Raw genomic sequence first — 18,910 nt, forward strand, 5'->3', positions numbered from 1 at the left:
AAAAAACATAATTGCTGGAGATGTAGGTATGTTCCCTGCTATATCAAAACCCTGGTCTATATTTTTGGTCAGTTTTAGATAGGTAGCAAAACTATTTTAGCTTGACCTTTCACTGCATTGTCGTAATCCGCTCCGCTAGATTTTATCTGCATTAAACTGCACCATTAGTAGCCTTCTGAGTGGTGGTTACTAACGCATGCCGTTTGGTGACGCTGTTTGCTAACAGTGGCTAGCTAGCTCCGGTTGTATTTAATCTCCACAGAAAACTTTAATGTTTCCAAATTACAAAGCACCAGTGAAGCTATCGGGAACGATACTGATAAATGTTTACACTTTTCATGTCCATGTATAGACTAGCCTATACCAGTATGTGAGAACAATAGTAGGCTATTGAATAGTTGATGATAGCAAGCATACTAATAAACTATTTTCATGTGAAAACAACACAATGTTTTTTTGTTTTTTTTTGCCTATGATGGCTTTGTTCTCACACACACCATTAGAGACCTTTTTTATTAGAAATTGTTTTAATTTACTTCACATTACACGAGGTGTCTAATTCCCTTTTCCTATAGGCCTATGATTGCTTAATTATCATTGTCAATGTTACGCTTAAATAAAATATATTCTGGAACCTCATTTGTAGTCAGAATGTTTCTTGGAATTGACAAATGCATCCAAGCAGAACCCTGCCCAACAAGGTTGGTTCAGTTCACTCAGACTATGTGATTGTTCAATCAATCAGAGGTTTTAGCTGAAATTTTACAGGTTTGGTGAATTTGGTGTAGAAGGAAAGTCAGTATTCATGTGAGATGTGAAGTCAGTCTAGATTCTGGAGTTCGTCTGTATTCATCAGTCAGCTGAGTGGAGAGATCAACACCAGATGAAATATAACTCAAGAATAATGAACAGACCCAAGACATGGGAATAATCTGCGGCATTTTTTAAGTGAACACAAAGAATGAGATGAGAAACTACAGCTGGTACAGAATAGCAAGGCGATGAATACAAAAGGCAGTGGTTGTAAATTATGTCTTTACGGCCGTGATAACTCTCTCCATGGTCTGAGCACATGAACACACTGGAAACAGGACATACTCACAGGACTGCAATACAAGAATCGGCATCGATCAATGAAAAAAACGTAGAAATTATAAGGTAAGGCCAAGGTAAGATAATATAAGATTAGGATGAACATATAAACATTCAAATCTCTTCCATTCGAGACAAGGACCGATCAGTGGCCGACAGCCTCCAACACTCTCAAGACTACAGTGAAGGATGAGTTGGTTTGTGAGGCCTTCTCAGCAGCCAGGCACCATGACGCAGCAGAAACACAACAACAGCACAACAGCACAACGCTCTCTCTGGATCTGCTTATTCACACCATTTCAGTAATTGCATGTATGTGATGTCCCGGAGGTTTCAGTCTGCATTGGCCATGACACACACACACACACACACACACACACACACACACACACAACCTCCTCCCTGTGTTGTTGCTTCTCGCTGTGTATGGATAATGGGATCTAATTGCTTGTGAAATTAGCAATAATGGAGATGAGAAATGGCACACCTGCGGTCTGAGCCCCTCAGCTCTCAACACTTGAGGGAATGACAGACTCACACACACACACACACACACACACACACACACACACACACACACATCCACTCACACACACACACTCATACACATGCTTTGAACCCCTGTACCCATCCTCAACTCCTATTATCTCTCCTACTCAACCGAAACATGTTTCAATTGCTGTAAGGTGCAAAACAAAAAACATGGTCTAAAAACATATTTTTTTGTTTGCTTCCAACTCTTCAACACTCATCACGCCATCTCTCTCCAGGGGGAGGGGTTTTTGAGGGCTTCTGTCTCAACAACTTGTTTTGTCCTTTCCAGCCACTATGATCATTATAAAAACACACTCTTGCCCTTGACAGGAACTCATATCCATGCCTGTCCTGCACAGTCCATGTTCCTGTCCTGGTTCATCTCTGGGTGGCAGAACTCAGCCATGCCCCTGCTGCTGCTGTGGGCGGTGGGCAGGGATGTGGGGGGCAGAGGGGGTTGGGGGCTGGAGGGGGTCCAGGCCCCCGTGTGCTCGCGGTGGGACCAATCAGAGGCGCTGGATCACCGGAGCCTCTCCCAGGATGGGGACGTGCTGATTGGTGGGCTCTTCCCCTTCCACAACCAGCCTCCTGCCCCAGACCTGCGCTTCACTACCCCCCTGGACCTCCAACCCTGCGCCAGGTAAATATCAGATCATGTTTATTGTTCAATGTTTGTTTTAAAGGAAATGTATTGTTCGGATTGTTCTGGATACTCTGTTTTAAAGGCTTCTACTTATTGCTTAACACACCGTACACACAAAACAGTTTTCATGCAATACAATTTTATTAACGAGTTTTGCTCAAATTGGACACATGTTAATTTCTGTTTGATGCATTACATTTGAGTATTGACTCAAATTCTTTTTTAAATTTTTAAATAGTAATGTATATACAGTATATATATAACCCTCACCCTATATGTATAGGACTTTACTAACATTATTGTTCTTTTTTAAATTTCCTGAATGCCACATGATGAATCAAGACATTTTATTGAAAAAAAACGAAATATTTAATTAATGTGACATGTTACAATTGTGTAGCTAAGTGTATTAATGATATCCTTAGAAGTGAAATCAGAAAGAAACAACTGCTGCAGTCTCGACTGCTGTTTCAAAAGGAATTCAGTTCTTGATAATGTTCTGTCATTTATAATTTACTCAGTTATCTGTAGGTAGAAACCCTGGTAAAAGCTACTAAAGTACATTGATTTGTATTGTTACTGATTTTATATATTTAGGTTTTTAAGTAGATATATTCGTATTGCTGTCACAGTGTGATACATTTGTTTATTCAGATTGATAAATTATGAGTATTTCTTACAAGAATCACTCTAATTTATTTTATTTGAAAAGTTTTGTTCATGGAATAATACTGAATAACTCTCAATAGAGCTGCACATCTCAACGTTCAGCTTCTTATTGCATGACCGTACAGACGATTACACATCCTGATCGTCCCGCGTCACTTTTTTCTGTCCGTGTTGTTGCACCCATGGTTTCAGTTTCCAGGCGCAACCGCTGAAATGGGCACACGCCATGGTGTTTGCGGTAGATGAGATTAATCGGGATCCCTTCCTCTTACCGGGGCTGCGTCTGGGCTACCGTATCCTAGACAGCTGTGGCATGCACCCGTGGTGCCTCCGGGGGGCGCTGTCTCTGGTGGCAGGGGGGAGCCCGCAGTGTGAACTCTCTTCGCCGCTTCCAGGAGCTGCTGGAAAACCTGCAGGTACAGAATTGATTGGAAAAGCTTGTCGCCAGTCTTTCGATGTGTTGTATAATGAGAGAGTAGACAACCTTTTTTTCTTGAAAACACGTCCAGTCATTGTGAAGATCGAAGAGCTGTTGATAATTATTGAAGATATACAGATTGTTTTTGAAGTGTGACACTAAAACATGTTGATCTTGCTTATCCTGTGTGTTGAAAGTACCTAAAGAGTATTAAAACAATTAACCAGGAGAGGGTGTGGTGTATCTCCAAATAACCCATGGGTTGTTCTGCGGTCATAGCACACCTGCACAGCCCATGGGTTATTAGGTGTTACACCATGGTCTGGGTGAATACTCGATTCTGATTGGCTGCACGGTGTCCATTATTTTATGATAATGGACACGGTCTACTAAGTAGTTCAAGTGTCTGTTCACCATTCTAAATTAATGCGCTGGCTCTAAAATGAGTTACCATAGTAACAGACAAAGCCTCCGTTTTCAATTTATTGAAACATAAATATGACAAATATCTGTAATTTCTACTTTTTACATTTCAAACCAGGCTTGTTACTTTAGTTTTAATCTGTACTTGGTGCCATGATCAATATCATTTGTTGTCATTGCGCGCCTTTAAAAAAATTCCTCGCTATCATGCACAGCAAATATAAGCTTGTCTAGGAAGCTACCATGGAGCAAGGCAGAAGGCAACCAGACAATAAAGTTTTTCCTTGTCTTTCCTTGAGTTTTAGATGGAATTCAATTGAAATAGTATGTGAAGTCCTCCTCTGTGACATTGCTTGTAAAAAGGGCTGTAAAAATAAGGTTTAATTTGATTTGACTCCTCTCTAGATGGGCGCCCTGGAGACTCTGTTTCTCTGGTCATCGGCGACGCCTCGTCCACCCAGAGTATGATCCTCTCCAGCACTCTGGGGCCTCTCTCTGTACCTGTGGTGAGGACACACACTCACACACACTCTGGGGCCTCTCTCTGTACCTGTGGTGAGGACACACACTCTGGGGCCTCTCTCTCTGTGCCTGTGGTGAGGACACACACTCTGGGGCCTCTCTCTGTGCCTGTGGTGAGGACACTCACTGGGGCCTCTCTCTCTGTGCCTGTGGTGAGGACACACACTCTGGGGCCTCTCTCTGTGCCTGTGGTGAGGACACACACTCTGGGGCCTCTCTCTGTGCCTGTGGTGAGGACACACACTCTGGGGCCTCTCTCTGTGCCTGTGGTGAGGACACTCACTGGGGCCTCTCTCTCTGTGCCTGTGGCGAGGCCTCACACTCAGCAATCCCTGGAAAATAGTCCTGTTATCCACACGTACATCACATACCTTAATACATAAATGTTTAAAAGATAGTCCAGGGCAGCATCTAAAACGGACTTATCCTACTGTGTTCTACTGTATACAAAAAATAATAATCAGGTAAAAATAAATTAATGTTACTAAGTAGATTATTTCCTCCAGATCAGCTACCAGGCCAGCTGCCCCTGTCTCAGCGACAGACGTCGGTACCCCAACTTCTTCAGAACCATCCCCAGTGACGTGTACCAGGCCCGGACCATGGCCCGGCTCGCTCGGCGCTTCAGCTGGTCCTGGGTCGGGGCCGTCGCTGTGGACAATGACTACGGACGTCTAGGCATTCAGGTCTGTCTCGCTAGGGATGTAGGGCAAGAATTTTTAATTGAGTTTATTTTCTGGTCATCTGCATTATTCAGTTGAAAAGATCAATATTCAGATTATTTGTCTATGGTCTTTTCATGTGTTCATTTTTGAAAGAGTTTCTGCTGAGATGTAATTTAAATGTTTTACTTGTGTCTAAAACTTGCAGAGTGCTGAATGTAACCACCATGACCTTACTATCCGTCTGTCAAACCTCCACTGGCATGCTCCAGGTGTTCCAGGAGGAGGTCCGAGGGACAGGGGTGTGTCTGGCGTTCTTCGAGACCTTCACCAGGGCGACTCTGGCGAGGGACATGGAGCGGGCTGCTGGTACCATCCAGGCCTCCTCTGCTCGCGTCATCCTGGTGTTTGCCTGGTACACTGACGCCAGAGCCCTTCTCCTGGAGCTGGCCAAGAGAAACGTGAGATTATACCGCTGGATCAAATTTCGCTGTGTCATCAGGGTACTGCCACCTACCACTGTCTGTGTTGTGTGTTGCAGGTGACTGACAGACAGTTTCTTGCCAGCGAGGCCTGGAGCACCAGTACAGAGCTGCTCCAAAACCCTGCCCTCTTCAAGGTTGCGCGCGGTGTTCTGGGCGTGGCTATCGGAAGTGCCCCGATGCCTGGGTTCAGCGCTCACCTGAGGGGTCTGCATCCATCACAGCATCCTGAAGATTGGATCCTCAGGGAACTCTGGGAGATGGAGTTTGGTTGCCGCCCTGAGACAGGAAACACAAACAGCACGTCTCCACCCACTGCCCCCCTCCTGCCCCCCTGCAGCGGAGCAGAGACTCTGTGGGGAGTAGAGAGCTCCTTCACCGACACCTCTCAGCTGATGACCAGCTATAGCGTGTACCTGGCTGTGTACGCTGCAGCCCACGCCCTGCACAGCCTGCTCTCCTGCCCCAACAGAGACACCCCCTCCTGGGGCAACAACTCAGCTTGCTCTCCGCCCCACAACCTCTCCCCTGCGGAGGTGAGCTAAATGCATCCCAGCGACCCAAGTGCATATCAATTCTTCCAAATAGTACATTCTCTATTTAGGCATTTGCTTTGCATTAGCTGTTGCAGCATCTGAAAAGGGTGAACTTCACCTCTCCTCTCGGGGACGAGTTCTACTTCCGGGGCGCTGATATCCCTGCAGCCTACGACCTGGTGAACTGGTGGCCCACAAACAAGGGCTCCCTCAAACTGGCCACCATTGGTCAAGTCAAAGGGTCAGATCTCCGTATTGATGAATCAGCCATCCAGTGGATCACGGGATCGAATGAGGTAAAAGCGAAAGAAGACTTGATTAGGTATATAGAATTTGATGGAGGGGTGCAACAATCGTATTGTGAGCCCAATATCACGATATGTATCGTATCATGAGCCCAGTATCGCGATATGTATCGTATTGTGAGCCCAATATCGCAATATGTATCATATCGTGAGCCCAATATCGTGACACATATCAAATCGTGAGTTGAGTGTAGGTAGCAGCACTGTGCCTGTAGTTTTCACTGTCTTTAATGTTGCAGCCCCCCAAGTCAGTGTGCAGTGAGAGCTGCCCTCCTGGCACCCGATTGGCCAACAGGAAGGGGCAGCCAGTCTGCTGCTTCGACTGCATCCCCTGTTCTGACGGGGAGGTCAGCAACCACACCGGTGAGAACCAACACTAAATTTACTGACTGAAACAAGGATGTTTACTTCCATGACAAGTAATTCATAAAATTTCTCTTTCTTTCTTTGAATCTCTCTGTTCGCTGTCCTTCAGGTTCCTTCCAGTGTGAGCGCTGTCCTGAGGAGTTCTGGTCTAACAGCGCGCAGACGGCCTGCATCCCTCGTCAGCTGGAGTTCCTCTCCTTCAACGAAACCATGGGAATCACCCTGACAACGGCCGCCCTGTCTGGTGCTGCGGTCACTGTTGGGGTGTTTGTTGTCTTCCTGTACCACAGACACACCCCACTGGTGAGAGCCAATCACATGACAGTAATTCCACCTGACTAGGGAGAGTTCATTGCATCACTTCCTTTCTATCTTCAGTTATTCAAGTCCACTTTTCTTCTCATTTCAGGTGCGGGCAAACAACTCAGAGCTGAGCTTCCTGCTTCTGCTGTCACTCAAGCTCTGCTTCCTGTGTTCACTGGTGTTCATTGGTCAGCCATCTGTGTGGGCGTGTGGGCTCCAGCAGGCTGCGTTCGGGATCAGCTTCGTCCTCTGTCTCTCCTGCCTGCTGGTCAAGACCATCGTGGTCCTGGCAGCGTTCCGGTCTTCCCAGCCCGGCGCTGGAGCTCTGATGAGGAGGTTCGGTCCAAGTCAGCAGAGAGGGAGTGTCTGCATCGTTACCTGTGTACAGGTAAGGGCTGTTAAGACAGGGAAAGCCTGCCACACTATATGGAACCCTATAGTGTCTACTAAATGTTCAATCTGAGATCAAAGGTTCTGGAACCCTCTGTGTGTTTCAGGTGGTGATCTGTGCAGTGTGGTTGTTCCTGTGTTTCAGGTGGTGATCTGTGCAGTGTGGTTGTTCCTGTGTTTCAGGTGGTGATCTGTGCAGTGTGGTTGTGTGTTTCAGGTGGTGATCTGTGCAGTGTGGTTGTGTGTTTCAGGTGGTGATCTGTGCAGTGTGGTTGTGTGTTTCAGGTGGTGATCTGTGCAGTGTGGTTGTGTGTTTCAGGTGGTGATCTGTGCAGTGTGGTTGTGTGTTTCAGGTGGTGATCTGTGCAGTGTGGTTGTGTGTTTCAGGTGGTGATCTGTGCAGTGTGGTTGTGTGTTTCAGGTGGTGATCTGTGCAGTGTGGTTGTGTGTTTCAGGTGGTGATCTGTGCAGTGTGGTTGTGTGTTTCAGGTGGTGATCTGTGCAGTGTGGTTGTGTGTTTCAGGTGGTGATCTGTGCAGTGTGGTTGTGTGTTTCAGGTGGTGATCTGTGCAGTGTGGTTGTGTGTTTCAGGTGGTGATCTGTGCAGTGTGGTTGTGTGTTTCAGGTGGTGATCTGTGCAGTGTGGTTGTGTGTTTCAGGTGGTGATCTGTGCAGTGTGGTTGTTCCTGAGTCCTCCCCTGCCTGAACGCGACCTGGGCCTCCAGGGCTCCAAGGTGGTGTTGAAGTGTGCTGCTGTGGGCTCCGTGGTGGGCTTCTCCCTGGTCCTGGGGTACATCGGCCTGCTGGCCTCCCTCTGCCTCCTCCTGGCCTTCCTGGCCAGAAAACTCCCGGACAACTTCAACGAGGCCAAGCTCATCACCTTCAGCATGCTGATCTTCTGTGCCGTGTGGGTCGCGTTCATCCCAGCGTACGTCAGCTCTCCGGGGAAGTTCACGGTTGCCGTGGAGATCTTTGCCATCCTGGCCTCCAGTTACGGACTTCTGGTCTGCATCTTCGCCCCAAAGTGTTACATCATCCTGCTGAGACCTGAGAGGAACACCAAGAAACAGATGATGGCCAAATAACAGAAGATCTGCGCCCACAAATATAATGTACAGTTATGAGACTTTGAGATGGTCATAATTATGCTCCAAACTCTAATTGTTAAATTCATCCACAAGCTCCCTCTGAATTGTTCTGAAATGGACTAAGGTTAACTGACAATGTGACACCAGGAACAAAAGATTAATGGACCAAGAACTGACCTAGTAGAAAAAGTTTAATTCTTAACTGTCTCAAATGCTTTGACCCAGCCTTTGTGTTTTCATCTGCAGTTAAGTTTCTCTGCTGAATAGCTGTGCAGATACACACAAGTATCCCATCTCTCCCCCCACCCCCCATGTGTATTTGATACCACTAATTAAGTTTTTTTCAAATTTCAAATGGCATGTCATTTTCTTTTCCCATATGACATCTTTTAATTAAGTATCGTTGTCAATGTTACGATTGAATAAAAACCCATTTCTGAAGCTCCTTTGAAGTCTTTCATGTAATTCTTTAATGGTTGATAGTGATGAAAAATGTGAGCAATTTATTCAGTTTATTCCTTGTGAAGTCTGAAACACATTCATGAGTTTGGTGTTAACTACATACCGTATTTTTCGGAAAATAAGACGCATTTTCTATAATCCGCACCCCACCAGAATGGGAGCTTTGTATTTGTAAATCGAGTACAGGCCGCACCGGATAGGCCATAGTGATGGGTCGTTCGCAAATGAGTAGCTCTTGTAGGTCGTCGGGAGCTGGCTCGCATATCTGAACAGCCGACTCTATTTTTAATAGAATAATATAGCCTATAAAAATGTAATGATTATGAAATAATTAATTTTAATTGTATTTAAAATAATTTACTAATTCAAAGAACCACAACAAGTATGATTTCATTTAATAATTTAATTAAAATTGTTTTCACACCTATCATAGTCAAATTCATAGTTAAAACATTTATTTTTTAAAGAGTGGTTCGGGAGCCAAAAGAGACGGCTCTTTTCAGTGAGCTGAGCCAAACGAGCAGGCTCACGAAAAAGAGACGGAATTAGTGATGGTCGGATCGATCCTAAAATATCGATATTTTCGATACTGGCATTGTATCAAAAGGATCGATTCTCAATTTGAAATATCGATGCTACCTGGGATTTCTTTTAAACAAGTGTTTTTAGATTTTAATAGTTGTAGGCCGTATAGTATAAAAATGTACTTAAATAAGAAAGTCAATGGGAACTATTCTTTCTTCCGCTGTGTCTGTGCTTATCATGAGTTCATCAGCGGCAGCGCACCACGCTCTCTCACTCTCACTCAGTGAAAGCACACTCAGCGCAGATTCGAGTGCATTGCTGCGGTCATGACTGAAAGAAAAAGCATAATCTGGAGTTATTTCACTCCAGTTAACAACGATGAAGCTTCATGTGACAGTTGTCAAAAAACAATACGTCATTGTGGCAATACCACAAACATGACAAGCATCTAAAAGTTAAACACCCTAAAGAGCACAACAAAGTACAGCTGACGCGAGCAGAGGAGGCAACACAGACACGTAATGTCTATTACGGTTTATTTAATATTAAGAAAGATGGCTTTCAGAATGCATTATAAAATTACTCGCAAATATTTCATAGGATCATCGGTATCGGTGATACTGGTCTTGAAAGTACTTGGTATCAGATCAAGAAGAATATGATTGGTATCGCCCATCCCTACCAGTGTAACAGTAGCGCGGACTTGTGTTCAGCAGTACAACGTTCACGACTGTTTGTTTGTTCAAGAATTTTCTCATCGGACAGCTTGGATAGCCATCTAACTAGACAACATTCCTTATCAGGGTGAACACTCAAATTATCTAAACTACAGACCATAGCATTACACATATCAAAACAAAACGAACGCAACAATAGAACTCCAAACAATGCTTATCTAACTAAGCTAATTCCCTTAACTTCTAGCTTTTCAGCTTGCAGAGCCTATTTATAGCCGCATTAAAATTGGACCAATGAGAGAACAGTTTGCTAGCGCGTGGAGTTTGTTTACAAGATTTAGTCAGCTGTTAAATGTTGCAGTGTAAACACAAACCGAACAAATTCATGTTTTTGTTTTGTGAAAAATTCCACTTTCATTTAAAAAAATTATATATATTAATTATTGCACCATTAGACCACCATTACATTTTTCCTCTCGCGCACCCCCTAGAGGCAGCTCGCACCACACTTTGGGAATCCCTGTTCTACAAGATGATTGTGAAGCTACAGATTCATTGCGAGGCATTATGAATATTTAAACTTTACTTTTGACACGAGGGAATGTGAATACAAAGTGACTGTTCGGTTCAGTCTGCAGTATGTATACAGAGAAATGTAAATTAAACATTATCGAAGAGTTGAGGCGTAAGCGTGGCTCACAAACTACTTTTGATTTCTAATGCCAAAACTAGTTAATTTCACGGCAGCCTGTAAATGGCAGAGCAAGTGAAACAACGTCTGTATTAATTGGTTCCGCCTTTATTTACACGGGCGGTGTAATTCTCCCTTTCACGTACATGGCTAAAATTCGAATGCGTTTTGTGAAATCGATTGAATAGGGTTATAAGAGTGTTATAGCCCCTTAAAGTGTTTTGTGTTTTGTTCTAAAAACGGGCTATAAAGCCGCACAACCACAAGAAAACGGGATACAAGCCGCGGCTTTATTTCCAAAAAATATGGTAATCCAACACGGCCTAAACCTTGACAGCAAAGCTTACATGAATCCAGTAAATCCATTACTTATGTATTTGATGTATGTATTTATTATGTATTTAAAATTCAATTTGAAAAACAAACTGAACACACATACCTACTAGGGTGACCAGACGCCCCCCCCCTCCCCCGCCGACGCGACGAAGTGTCCTCTTTTTCACAAAATCAAATCTGGTCATCCTACCTATCCAGTATAGTCTACAGCTTTGCACCAATATGTAATACATCTTATAATCATTCCATTTTCAGATCAGTCACATGACTTCTTTAATGAAGGGAGCATTGGAGAATCTCATGTAACTGTTCTATCTTTCACTGCACAACATATTGCTTGGCCCCCTGGCCCCCTGGCCCCTGGCCCCCTGGCCCCCTGGCCCCCTGGCCCCCTGGCCCCTGGCCCCCTGGCCCCCTGGCCCCCTGGCCCCCTGGCCCCTGGCCCCCTGGCCCCCTGGCCCCCTGGCCCCCTGGCCCCTGGCCCCCTGGCCCCCTGCCATCGCTGGTCGTCAACATTCCCTCGTGTCCTCAAGGTGACTCCACATGCAGCATGGTTGTCCAGGCATGTGCCATTTCACACAAAATGTTATCTATTCAGTTATGCCGCAGCAGTGATATCAACTAAGTAGGGAGACACACCCTGCTCCTGCTGCCTCCAGCCAGTAGGAGCAGGGTGTGATCTCTACAGGGGGTCTCTCATTAATAACCTTCATGCCACACTATTAATTTCTCCAAAGCAGGAACACAAAGAAAAGAAGAAATAAAGTAGTATTTTATGCATTTAGCAGACTCTTTTAAAGGGCAGAAGGGATGATGGTCAGAAGAAAATGGTGAGGTAGAAGCAGGGAGGGGTGCAGTGTCCGAAGAGCCTCATGTCTTGGGTGCCGCCCGACCCATGATGGCCTTCTTGGTGTTCCTCTCAGGCCTCAGCAGGATGATGTAACACTTGGGCCCAAACAGCGCCAACAGCAGGCCGTAACTGGAGGCCAGGATGGCGAAGATCTCCACCACGTCAGCGTACTTCCCCGGGGAGCTGATGTAGGCGGGGACGAACGCCACCCACACAGCGCAGAAGATCAGCATGCTGAAGGTGATGAGCTTGGCCTCGTTGAAGTTGTCTGGAAGGTTCCGGGCCAGGAAGGCCAGGAGGAAGCTGAGGACAGCCAGCAGGGCGATGTATCCCAGCAATGCAGCAAACCCAGCAACAGACCCCACCACACACTCATACACTATCGTATCGCTCTGGTAGCGGGTGTTCTTATGCGGCGTGGGAGACGCCAGCAGCAGCCAGCCCGTGCAGATGGCGGTCTGTACGGACGTAAGAGCCAGCACGGTCCCTCTCTGGTGCCGGGCCCCGAACCACTTCATGATGGTTTCTCCGCCTGGCTTGGAGGCCCTGAAGACCCCCAGAACCACCACGGTCTTCACCAGGATGCAGGAGACACACAGCACGAAGCTGATCCCGAACGCCGCATGCCTCAGCTGGCACGCCCACAGCTTGGGCTGGCCAATGAACAGCAGCGAGCACAGGAAGCAGAGTTTGAGTGACAGCAGGACGAGGAAGCTGAGTTCAGAGTTGTTGGCGCGCACCACAGGCGTGTTCCGGTGGCGGACGAAGATTGCCATGACCACAGCGGTGAGGACGGCGCCCAGCAGGGAGATGGCGGCCAGGGACATGCCCAAGGGTTCAGAGTAAGACAGGAACTCCTCTGTCTTGAGGATGCACTGGGTTCTCTGTGGGTCGGACCAGTAGTCCTCAGGACACACAGAACACTCAGTGGAGTCTGGGAGAGAGAGATAGAGAGAGAGCGAGAGAGAGGGAGGGAGGGAGGGAGGGGGGGAGAGAGACAGAGAGAGGAAAGGGGCAGGGGGTGGTAGAGTAGGATGGGGTAGATTTAGTAGTTTGGGCAAAAATGTATAAATATGATGTTCACATGGACTGTGCCCTCACCGGTGTGGTTGCTGACCTCCCCGTCAGAACAGGGGATGCAGTCGAAGCAGCAGACTGGCTGCCCCTTCCTGTTGGCCAATCGGGTGCCAGGAGGGCAGCTCTCACTGCACACTGACTTGGGGGGCTGGAAGGAAAGGAAGTAGGTCAAATAATGGGCAAAACTTTGTTCAACATCTGCAATTTCCCTTAGGGGATGAACAAAGTACTTATCTAGCGTTCTATCGAAATATAACGTTTGACCTTTTTGTCTTTGAAATTCCAGAAGATTTTGTCTTCATGGAGTATTAGCTGTTCCCCAACAGGAAGTGACTCATCGACCGCACCCACATTCTGAACCTTCACACTTCCGTCCGGGAGCCACGCCCAGTTCATGATGTCATAGATGGGCAGGGCATCTCCATTCTCATCGAACAACACTCTGTCCCCAAACCCGGTGGTGAAGTTGACCCTCTCCAGATAGTACACCAACTGGCCACAAGGGGGAGACACAAGAGAAGCACATGTGGTCATTTATTTTTTGCAACGAGTGAGATTAGATCCCCGATCTCCCACCCAGCACAGCTCACACTAACCCAGCGAGCTAAAGGCACAACACTGCTTCCCACCAGTCCTTCAAGTGCCGGCAAACCCTTTCCAAGCGGCCTAGCCACGCTACATTTATAACCGTGTGTTTTCCTCACCTGCCAGGGCTCCATGTTGTCCATGCGGGCACAGCTGCGCCCTGGGAAGGGCCCCTGCCCTGGGACACACCGCAGCAGGCTGTGGAGGGCGTGGGCCAGGGTGTACACAGCCTTGTAGATGTTGTACTCTGCCCTCAGGTCAGAAACATCCAGATATAGCTGGGCCTGAGGGGCCAGGGCCTCCTGTCCAGAGCACACAGGAACGCCCAGCCCAGCATGCTCAAACCTGCAGCCAAAGACCCCCTCCCAAAACTGCCACACCTGCCAAAGAGATGGAAATTAAAAATGCTGTTAAGGAGTAGCGTCACACATGTGATTCTGAACATTCCAACCGACTATTTTCCGATAGACAAAAACTATATGACAAACGCTATACTATGGCTTCAAAATTTACAATTAGGAGGCTAACAAGTAACACTAGCAGGTAGTAGCATTGCTACGAGTATTATGCTAGGTAACGGAAGCTAACTAAAACTAGCTAGCTTCCGTTTTGGAAAAATAACTCACTCCTTAAAAGGTTAATAAAAGAAAATCAAGTTTAAAAAAGACTAAAATGTTTTGTGAGGATATTCTCTTGAAATATAGCAAAACATAAGAGACCAGCATTAAATACAAGTTCTAGTTAGATTTTTATTTTTTTTCGTTTGAAAAAATGGACAAATAAAATAAAATCTTTGCCATGCTCTGCCCATGTTGGTTGCTGGGGTGTTTGTCAGGGCGGAGACTTGACAGGAAGTCCTTGAGTGCGGGGATCTCTCCACGGCGGATGGCAATGCCCAGCGTGCCCCCCACGTAGGGCATGAGTCTGGGGGTGTGGAGAACAATGGCGATGGTCCAGGCCTCGCTCGCGATCCACTGCAGACCTGTCACGTTCTGGCTCACCACCTTCACACACAGCCGGGATCAGCGCTGCATCAACTGTGACAGTTGGTTAAGCAATATCAGAGCCCATCTACGGAGAGCCTGTCGACTCCCTATTAAGCCCCATTGTACCGAATTTGGTTGCAGTTCCACCAGAGTTCCACTGGGGGTGATCGCGAGCGAGTGCAAAATGAATGGGAGTCTATGGAGCTAAACGGCTAAATTTGTCTCTTTTGCCTGATTGTCGTTGAGAAATCTCAGATTTGATTGTAGTTTTTGCATGTTCAACATTGATTATAGGTCGAAAGTTGAATGAACAAGTACTTTTGTTCTTTCAATTTCTTACAGGGTGAGTCGTTGTTGCCCATAACACGCTAGCATTCTGCTAATGAATGCTGATTGGTTAGTGAAGGACTGACTACGACCAGAGATCTGTCTTGATGGCATCCGAAGCGGAATCAGAATGTCAAAGCATTAGCAACATTATCAAAAACAATAGCAAGCCAAAACTCTTTCTAGCATGTGTATTGACAGGGAGAGCCTAATCTGTCAGCTGTGTTGTCCATGCCTCGAGAGAAAAAAGGAAGTGACCAGAGCTTGCCGTAAAGCAGTATCTCTGGTCGTACGATGTGTATGACGTCTTTGACATTTTAAAAGGCTTTTTAGAATAGAAAGGCGACTTAAAAAAAATGTAACACCCAGCAGTGTGTTTTTTTTTTGCCTTCCCTTCCGAAATCAGAATTCAAATTACTAGACAAAAAATGATATCCTGAGAAAAATTGATTTTGAGGGGTAAAGCTCCATAAACCTCCATTCATTCTGCACTCCCTCGTTAGCGCCCTCATATGGAACTAGAGTGGAACTGCAACCAGTTCAGAACCCGGAAGTTTCCCGAGAGTCGCAGTTCTCCCCATATTAGACATTCGCTGGCAATATCAAACGAGATCGCCTTTTTTTAATATATATATCAGCACGGCTGTGATTGGGTCCTAGGTAAGAGGCCGCAGAGAAAATGCTGTGGCTGCACCAATGTTATCTTACTGCTTAGTTTTTATTATTTAAATATTTGTTTGGCTCGCCAACTCAGCTCGGCAACCCCGTTGGATTGTTGCTAATCATCAACCTTTTCCTGTGTAGGCATACAAAAGCGAGAAGTGCTAGCTACCTTGTATCTTTTTTCGCATAATTTTCGCACTGTACCTGGTAAAATACAGACCGTTCCTTGAATCAAGCTACCGAAATACTATTTGAACTTTTCACTTTCTAATCCTCAATTTTCTGCTGTAGTTTCTGTACGTTTAAAAATATCTGACACTTTGGATGAAAGCGTCTGCTAAATGAAGAAAATGTATGACGAATATTTTACCTGTAAACGATCAATTCACCCTATTTTACTGTTACATCCTCATGACAGTCATTGAATGTACAAGGTGTAATATTCACCTCGTCCAGAAGGGGGAGCATGTATCCCTGGTTGGAGAACACCACCACCACTCTGGCGGTGGAGGCCCTGACCACAGACACGATCCTGCGGTACTCGTCCGAGGCGCTGTGGTCCGGCAGCACCTCATGATAGGCCGGGCAGCCGGCGTGGTCATGAGCCAGGCCCTGGAGGAAGGAGCGGGCGGCATGGCGACCGTAGTCGTCGTCGCTGACTAGAAGGCCGACCCAGGTCCATCCAAACCGTCTCAGGATCTGTAGCATGGCTCGCACCTGAAGAAGAGCAAGGAAGCTGTTTGATAATGGAATATATCTTTGTTATTACTGATAAAGGAATAAGAAAATAGAAATGTACTAACCCCTATTCTCATAATATATTTATTATTCAGGAAAATTAGTTAGATAGGTTTTTTATTTGTTTTTTTTTGGACCCCAGAATAATTATATATTTTTCATAACCCGGCCCATTTAAATGTGGAACTTCGGGGAGTCTAAACTTCCAGGGACACTAAGAGATTTGTTAAAATTTGTCTGTACAACGATTTTTTTTTACAGCAGAGACAATAAATAATGGCTTGATCTTAGTTCATATAATCTGGGCCAGTAGTTTCAAATCTAGCAATGTGGTACACAGCTGCCGATAGACACATGTTTCTGTGTTTGAATGTCATTGAAATTGAGGATTGTTATTTATTAGACATCTTCTATTTACTAACACACTAAAGAATAGTTTGTGGCTACCTGGAAGGCGTCACTGGGGATGGTCCTGAAGAAGGAGGGGTACGCCTTCCGATCACTCAGGCAGGAACAGGTGGCGTAGTAACTGACCTGTGACAGGTGAAGCACACACACACTTTAGAACATTCATGAAACAGACCTGTGGACACAGACCAGCACTTTGAAACATTTTTATGGCATAAACCTGTGGACACAGACATGCACTTTAAAACAAACAGACTACAGACTTGTGGACAAAAAGCTTAAATTCATGTACGGTGCTTCCAGTGTGGTGACAGACAGACACTTGTACAGTGCTTCCAGTGTGGTGACAGACAGACACTTGTACGGTGCTTCCAGTGTGGTGACAGACAGACACTTGTACGGTGCTTCCAGTGTGGTGACAGACAGACACTTGTACAGTGCTTCCAGTGTGGTGACAGACAGACACTTGTACGGTGCTTCCAGTGTGGTGACAGACAGACACTTGTACGGTGCTTCCAGTGTGGTGACAGACAGACACTTGTACGGTGCTTCCAGTGTGGTGACAGACAGACACTTGTACGGTGCTTCCAGTGTGGTGAAAGACAGACACTTGCCATGGGCACCCTAAACAGCCCCAGGACGCTGGAGACGGCGATGGAGTGAGTCGAGCCCGGATCCCCCACAATCCCCATCACTGGGGGCGACCCTCTGCAGTCCTTGTCCAGTAGAAACTCGTCCTCCGTCCCGCTGGCCAGTGATAGGGCGGCACGGAACGCCACCCCCAGCTGGAGGCAGTTGTCATAGAGATGGTATCCCAGGGTTACGTTAGGCAGCAGGTGTGGGTTCTTGTTGATCTCCTCAATGGTGAAGGCCATGGTCTGGGCCTGTCGGAAACCTGCCACGTGAAACCTGACAGAAAGGAGAGCGCACAGACATGACTCCAGCCTCCCTCAGGGCGCACAGACATGACCCCAGCCTCCCTCAGAGCACACAGACATGACCCCAGCCTCCCTCAGAGCGCACAGACATGACTCAGGCAGTCAGAGAGGAGCACTGTTGAACTAAGTAACATAAAAATAAAAATAAACACATAAAACAAGCCATCTTTTTACACAGTCCATTAACACATGATCAATCAATAAGTTTGGGACTGTCATCAATTTCCAAACTATCAAGTCGGTAAATTAAATTCTATGTTGTATCAGGCTGGTGTGTGTGTCAGGTCAGGCTGGTGTGTGTGTGTGTGTGTGTGTGTCAGGCTGGTGTGTGTGTGTCAGGTCAGGCTGGTGTGTGTGTGTCAGGTCAGGCTGGTGTGTGTGTGTGTGTCAGGTCAGGCTGGTGTGTGTGTGTGTCAGGTGCGAGAGCCCCTCACCCCTCACAGACAAGCTGCTGTGGCTTGGTGGTGAAGGACAGGTCTGGATAAGTGCTGTAGAAGTGGACCTCAAACAGCCCGCCCAGAACCACATCTCCCTCCAGGTGCATCCCACTCAGGTTGAAGTGCTCTCTCAGACGGCAGGAGGAAGAGTTGGAGGAGGAGCGCAGCAGAAAGGTGAGACAGAGATAGAGGTAGTGATGCAAGGACACCACCATGACTGCCTTCTGTCTCTCCCTCGCTCTCTCCCTCGCTCTCTCCCTTCGTCCCTCAGTTTTATGGAGTGTTGTGTCGGCCTGGGAGGGGGCCTGACGTCATGGCCTCGTCTCACAGGAGGGTGGGGCGTGGGCGTACCTGGTGTCAGGTGGGCAGGGGAATGCCAGGGAACAGAGATGGGGGCAGTGGCTTCTTTTTTAGACCATAAGAGGTATTCTAGATGTAGGTCAGTGGCAGAGCATTGGACTGCATAGCCAGTGGTCACAGGTTTGAATCCCCCTTCGGGATAAAAGCATTATATGGGAGTCTAATGGACAGACTACTAAGCTGTACTTCACTGTGTCCACTAGGTGGCAGTAACATACTACTCTCCATGTAGATATGGAGCATGCCTCGTCCTACCTACGTGCCTTTCTTATCCACCTTTCCCCCTCTCCTCCTCTCTCCTCTCTTACTCTCCTCCTCTCCTCTCTTACTCTTTCCTCTCCCCTCCTCTCCTTTCCCCTCCTCCTTTCCCCTCCTCTCCTCTTCCTCCCTCACCCTCTGGTGGGCTGTTGAAGGCTT

At 46.7% G+C, this 18,910-nt stretch overlaps 2 protein-coding genes and 1 long non-coding RNA gene across 5 annotated transcripts; 1 reads left to right on the forward strand and 2 right to left on the reverse strand.

Annotated features, from left to right (window-relative positions):
* Positions 1-720: 720 nt before the first annotated feature.
* On the forward strand, positions 721-8,677 carry LOC134028659 (extracellular calcium-sensing receptor-like). Of its 3 annotated transcripts, XM_062472320.1 has the most exons (13): positions 721-1,158; positions 1,252-1,394; positions 1,957-2,266; positions 3,131-3,354; positions 4,185-4,285; positions 4,808-4,987; positions 5,236-5,424; positions 5,505-5,981; positions 6,068-6,277; positions 6,526-6,649; positions 6,762-6,955; positions 7,062-7,343; positions 8,005-8,677. In XM_062472320.1, exons 3-13 carry the CDS (start codon positions 1,989-1,991, stop codon positions 8,428-8,430), a joined length of 2,685 nt encoding a protein of 894 aa, XP_062328304.1. In that variant the 5' UTR covers positions 721-1,158; positions 1,252-1,394; positions 1,957-1,988; the 3' UTR covers positions 8,431-8,677. The 3 variants fall into 3 exon arrangements, with proteins under 3 accessions (XP_062328304.1, XP_062328306.1, XP_062328305.1); XM_062472322.1 differs by lacking the exon at positions 1,252-1,394; XM_062472321.1 differs by lacking the exon at positions 721-1,158 and having other exon boundaries at positions 1,213-1,394.
* On the reverse strand, positions 3,089-6,259 carry LOC134028660 (uncharacterized). Its single transcript, XR_009931565.1, has 5 exons — positions 6,100-6,259; positions 5,646-5,724; positions 5,201-5,409; positions 4,817-4,997; positions 3,089-4,280 (listed from the first exon to the last, which is right to left on the reverse strand). It is a non-coding gene; the product is annotated as an uncharacterized LOC134028660 (long non-coding RNA).
* Positions 8,678-11,954: 3,277 nt separating the features above from the next.
* LOC134029481 (extracellular calcium-sensing receptor-like) lies at positions 11,955-18,348 on the reverse strand. The gene is made up of 9 exons (XM_062473586.1): positions 18,131-18,348; positions 17,373-17,667; positions 16,798-16,884; positions 16,060-16,329; positions 14,434-14,640; positions 13,756-14,016; positions 13,316-13,543; positions 13,076-13,199; positions 11,955-12,908 (listed from the first exon to the last, which is right to left on the reverse strand). Exons 1-9 carry the CDS (start codon positions 18,346-18,348, stop codon positions 11,995-11,997), a joined length of 2,604 nt encoding a protein of 867 aa, XP_062329570.1. The 3' UTR covers positions 11,955-11,994.
* Positions 18,349-18,910: the final 562 nt, after the last annotated feature.

Source organism: Osmerus eperlanus, chromosome 11 (genome assembly GCF_963692335.1).
Source record: "Osmerus eperlanus chromosome 11, fOsmEpe2.1, whole genome shotgun sequence".
NCBI lineage: Eukaryota > Metazoa > Chordata > Actinopteri > Osmeriformes > Osmeridae > Osmerus > Osmerus eperlanus.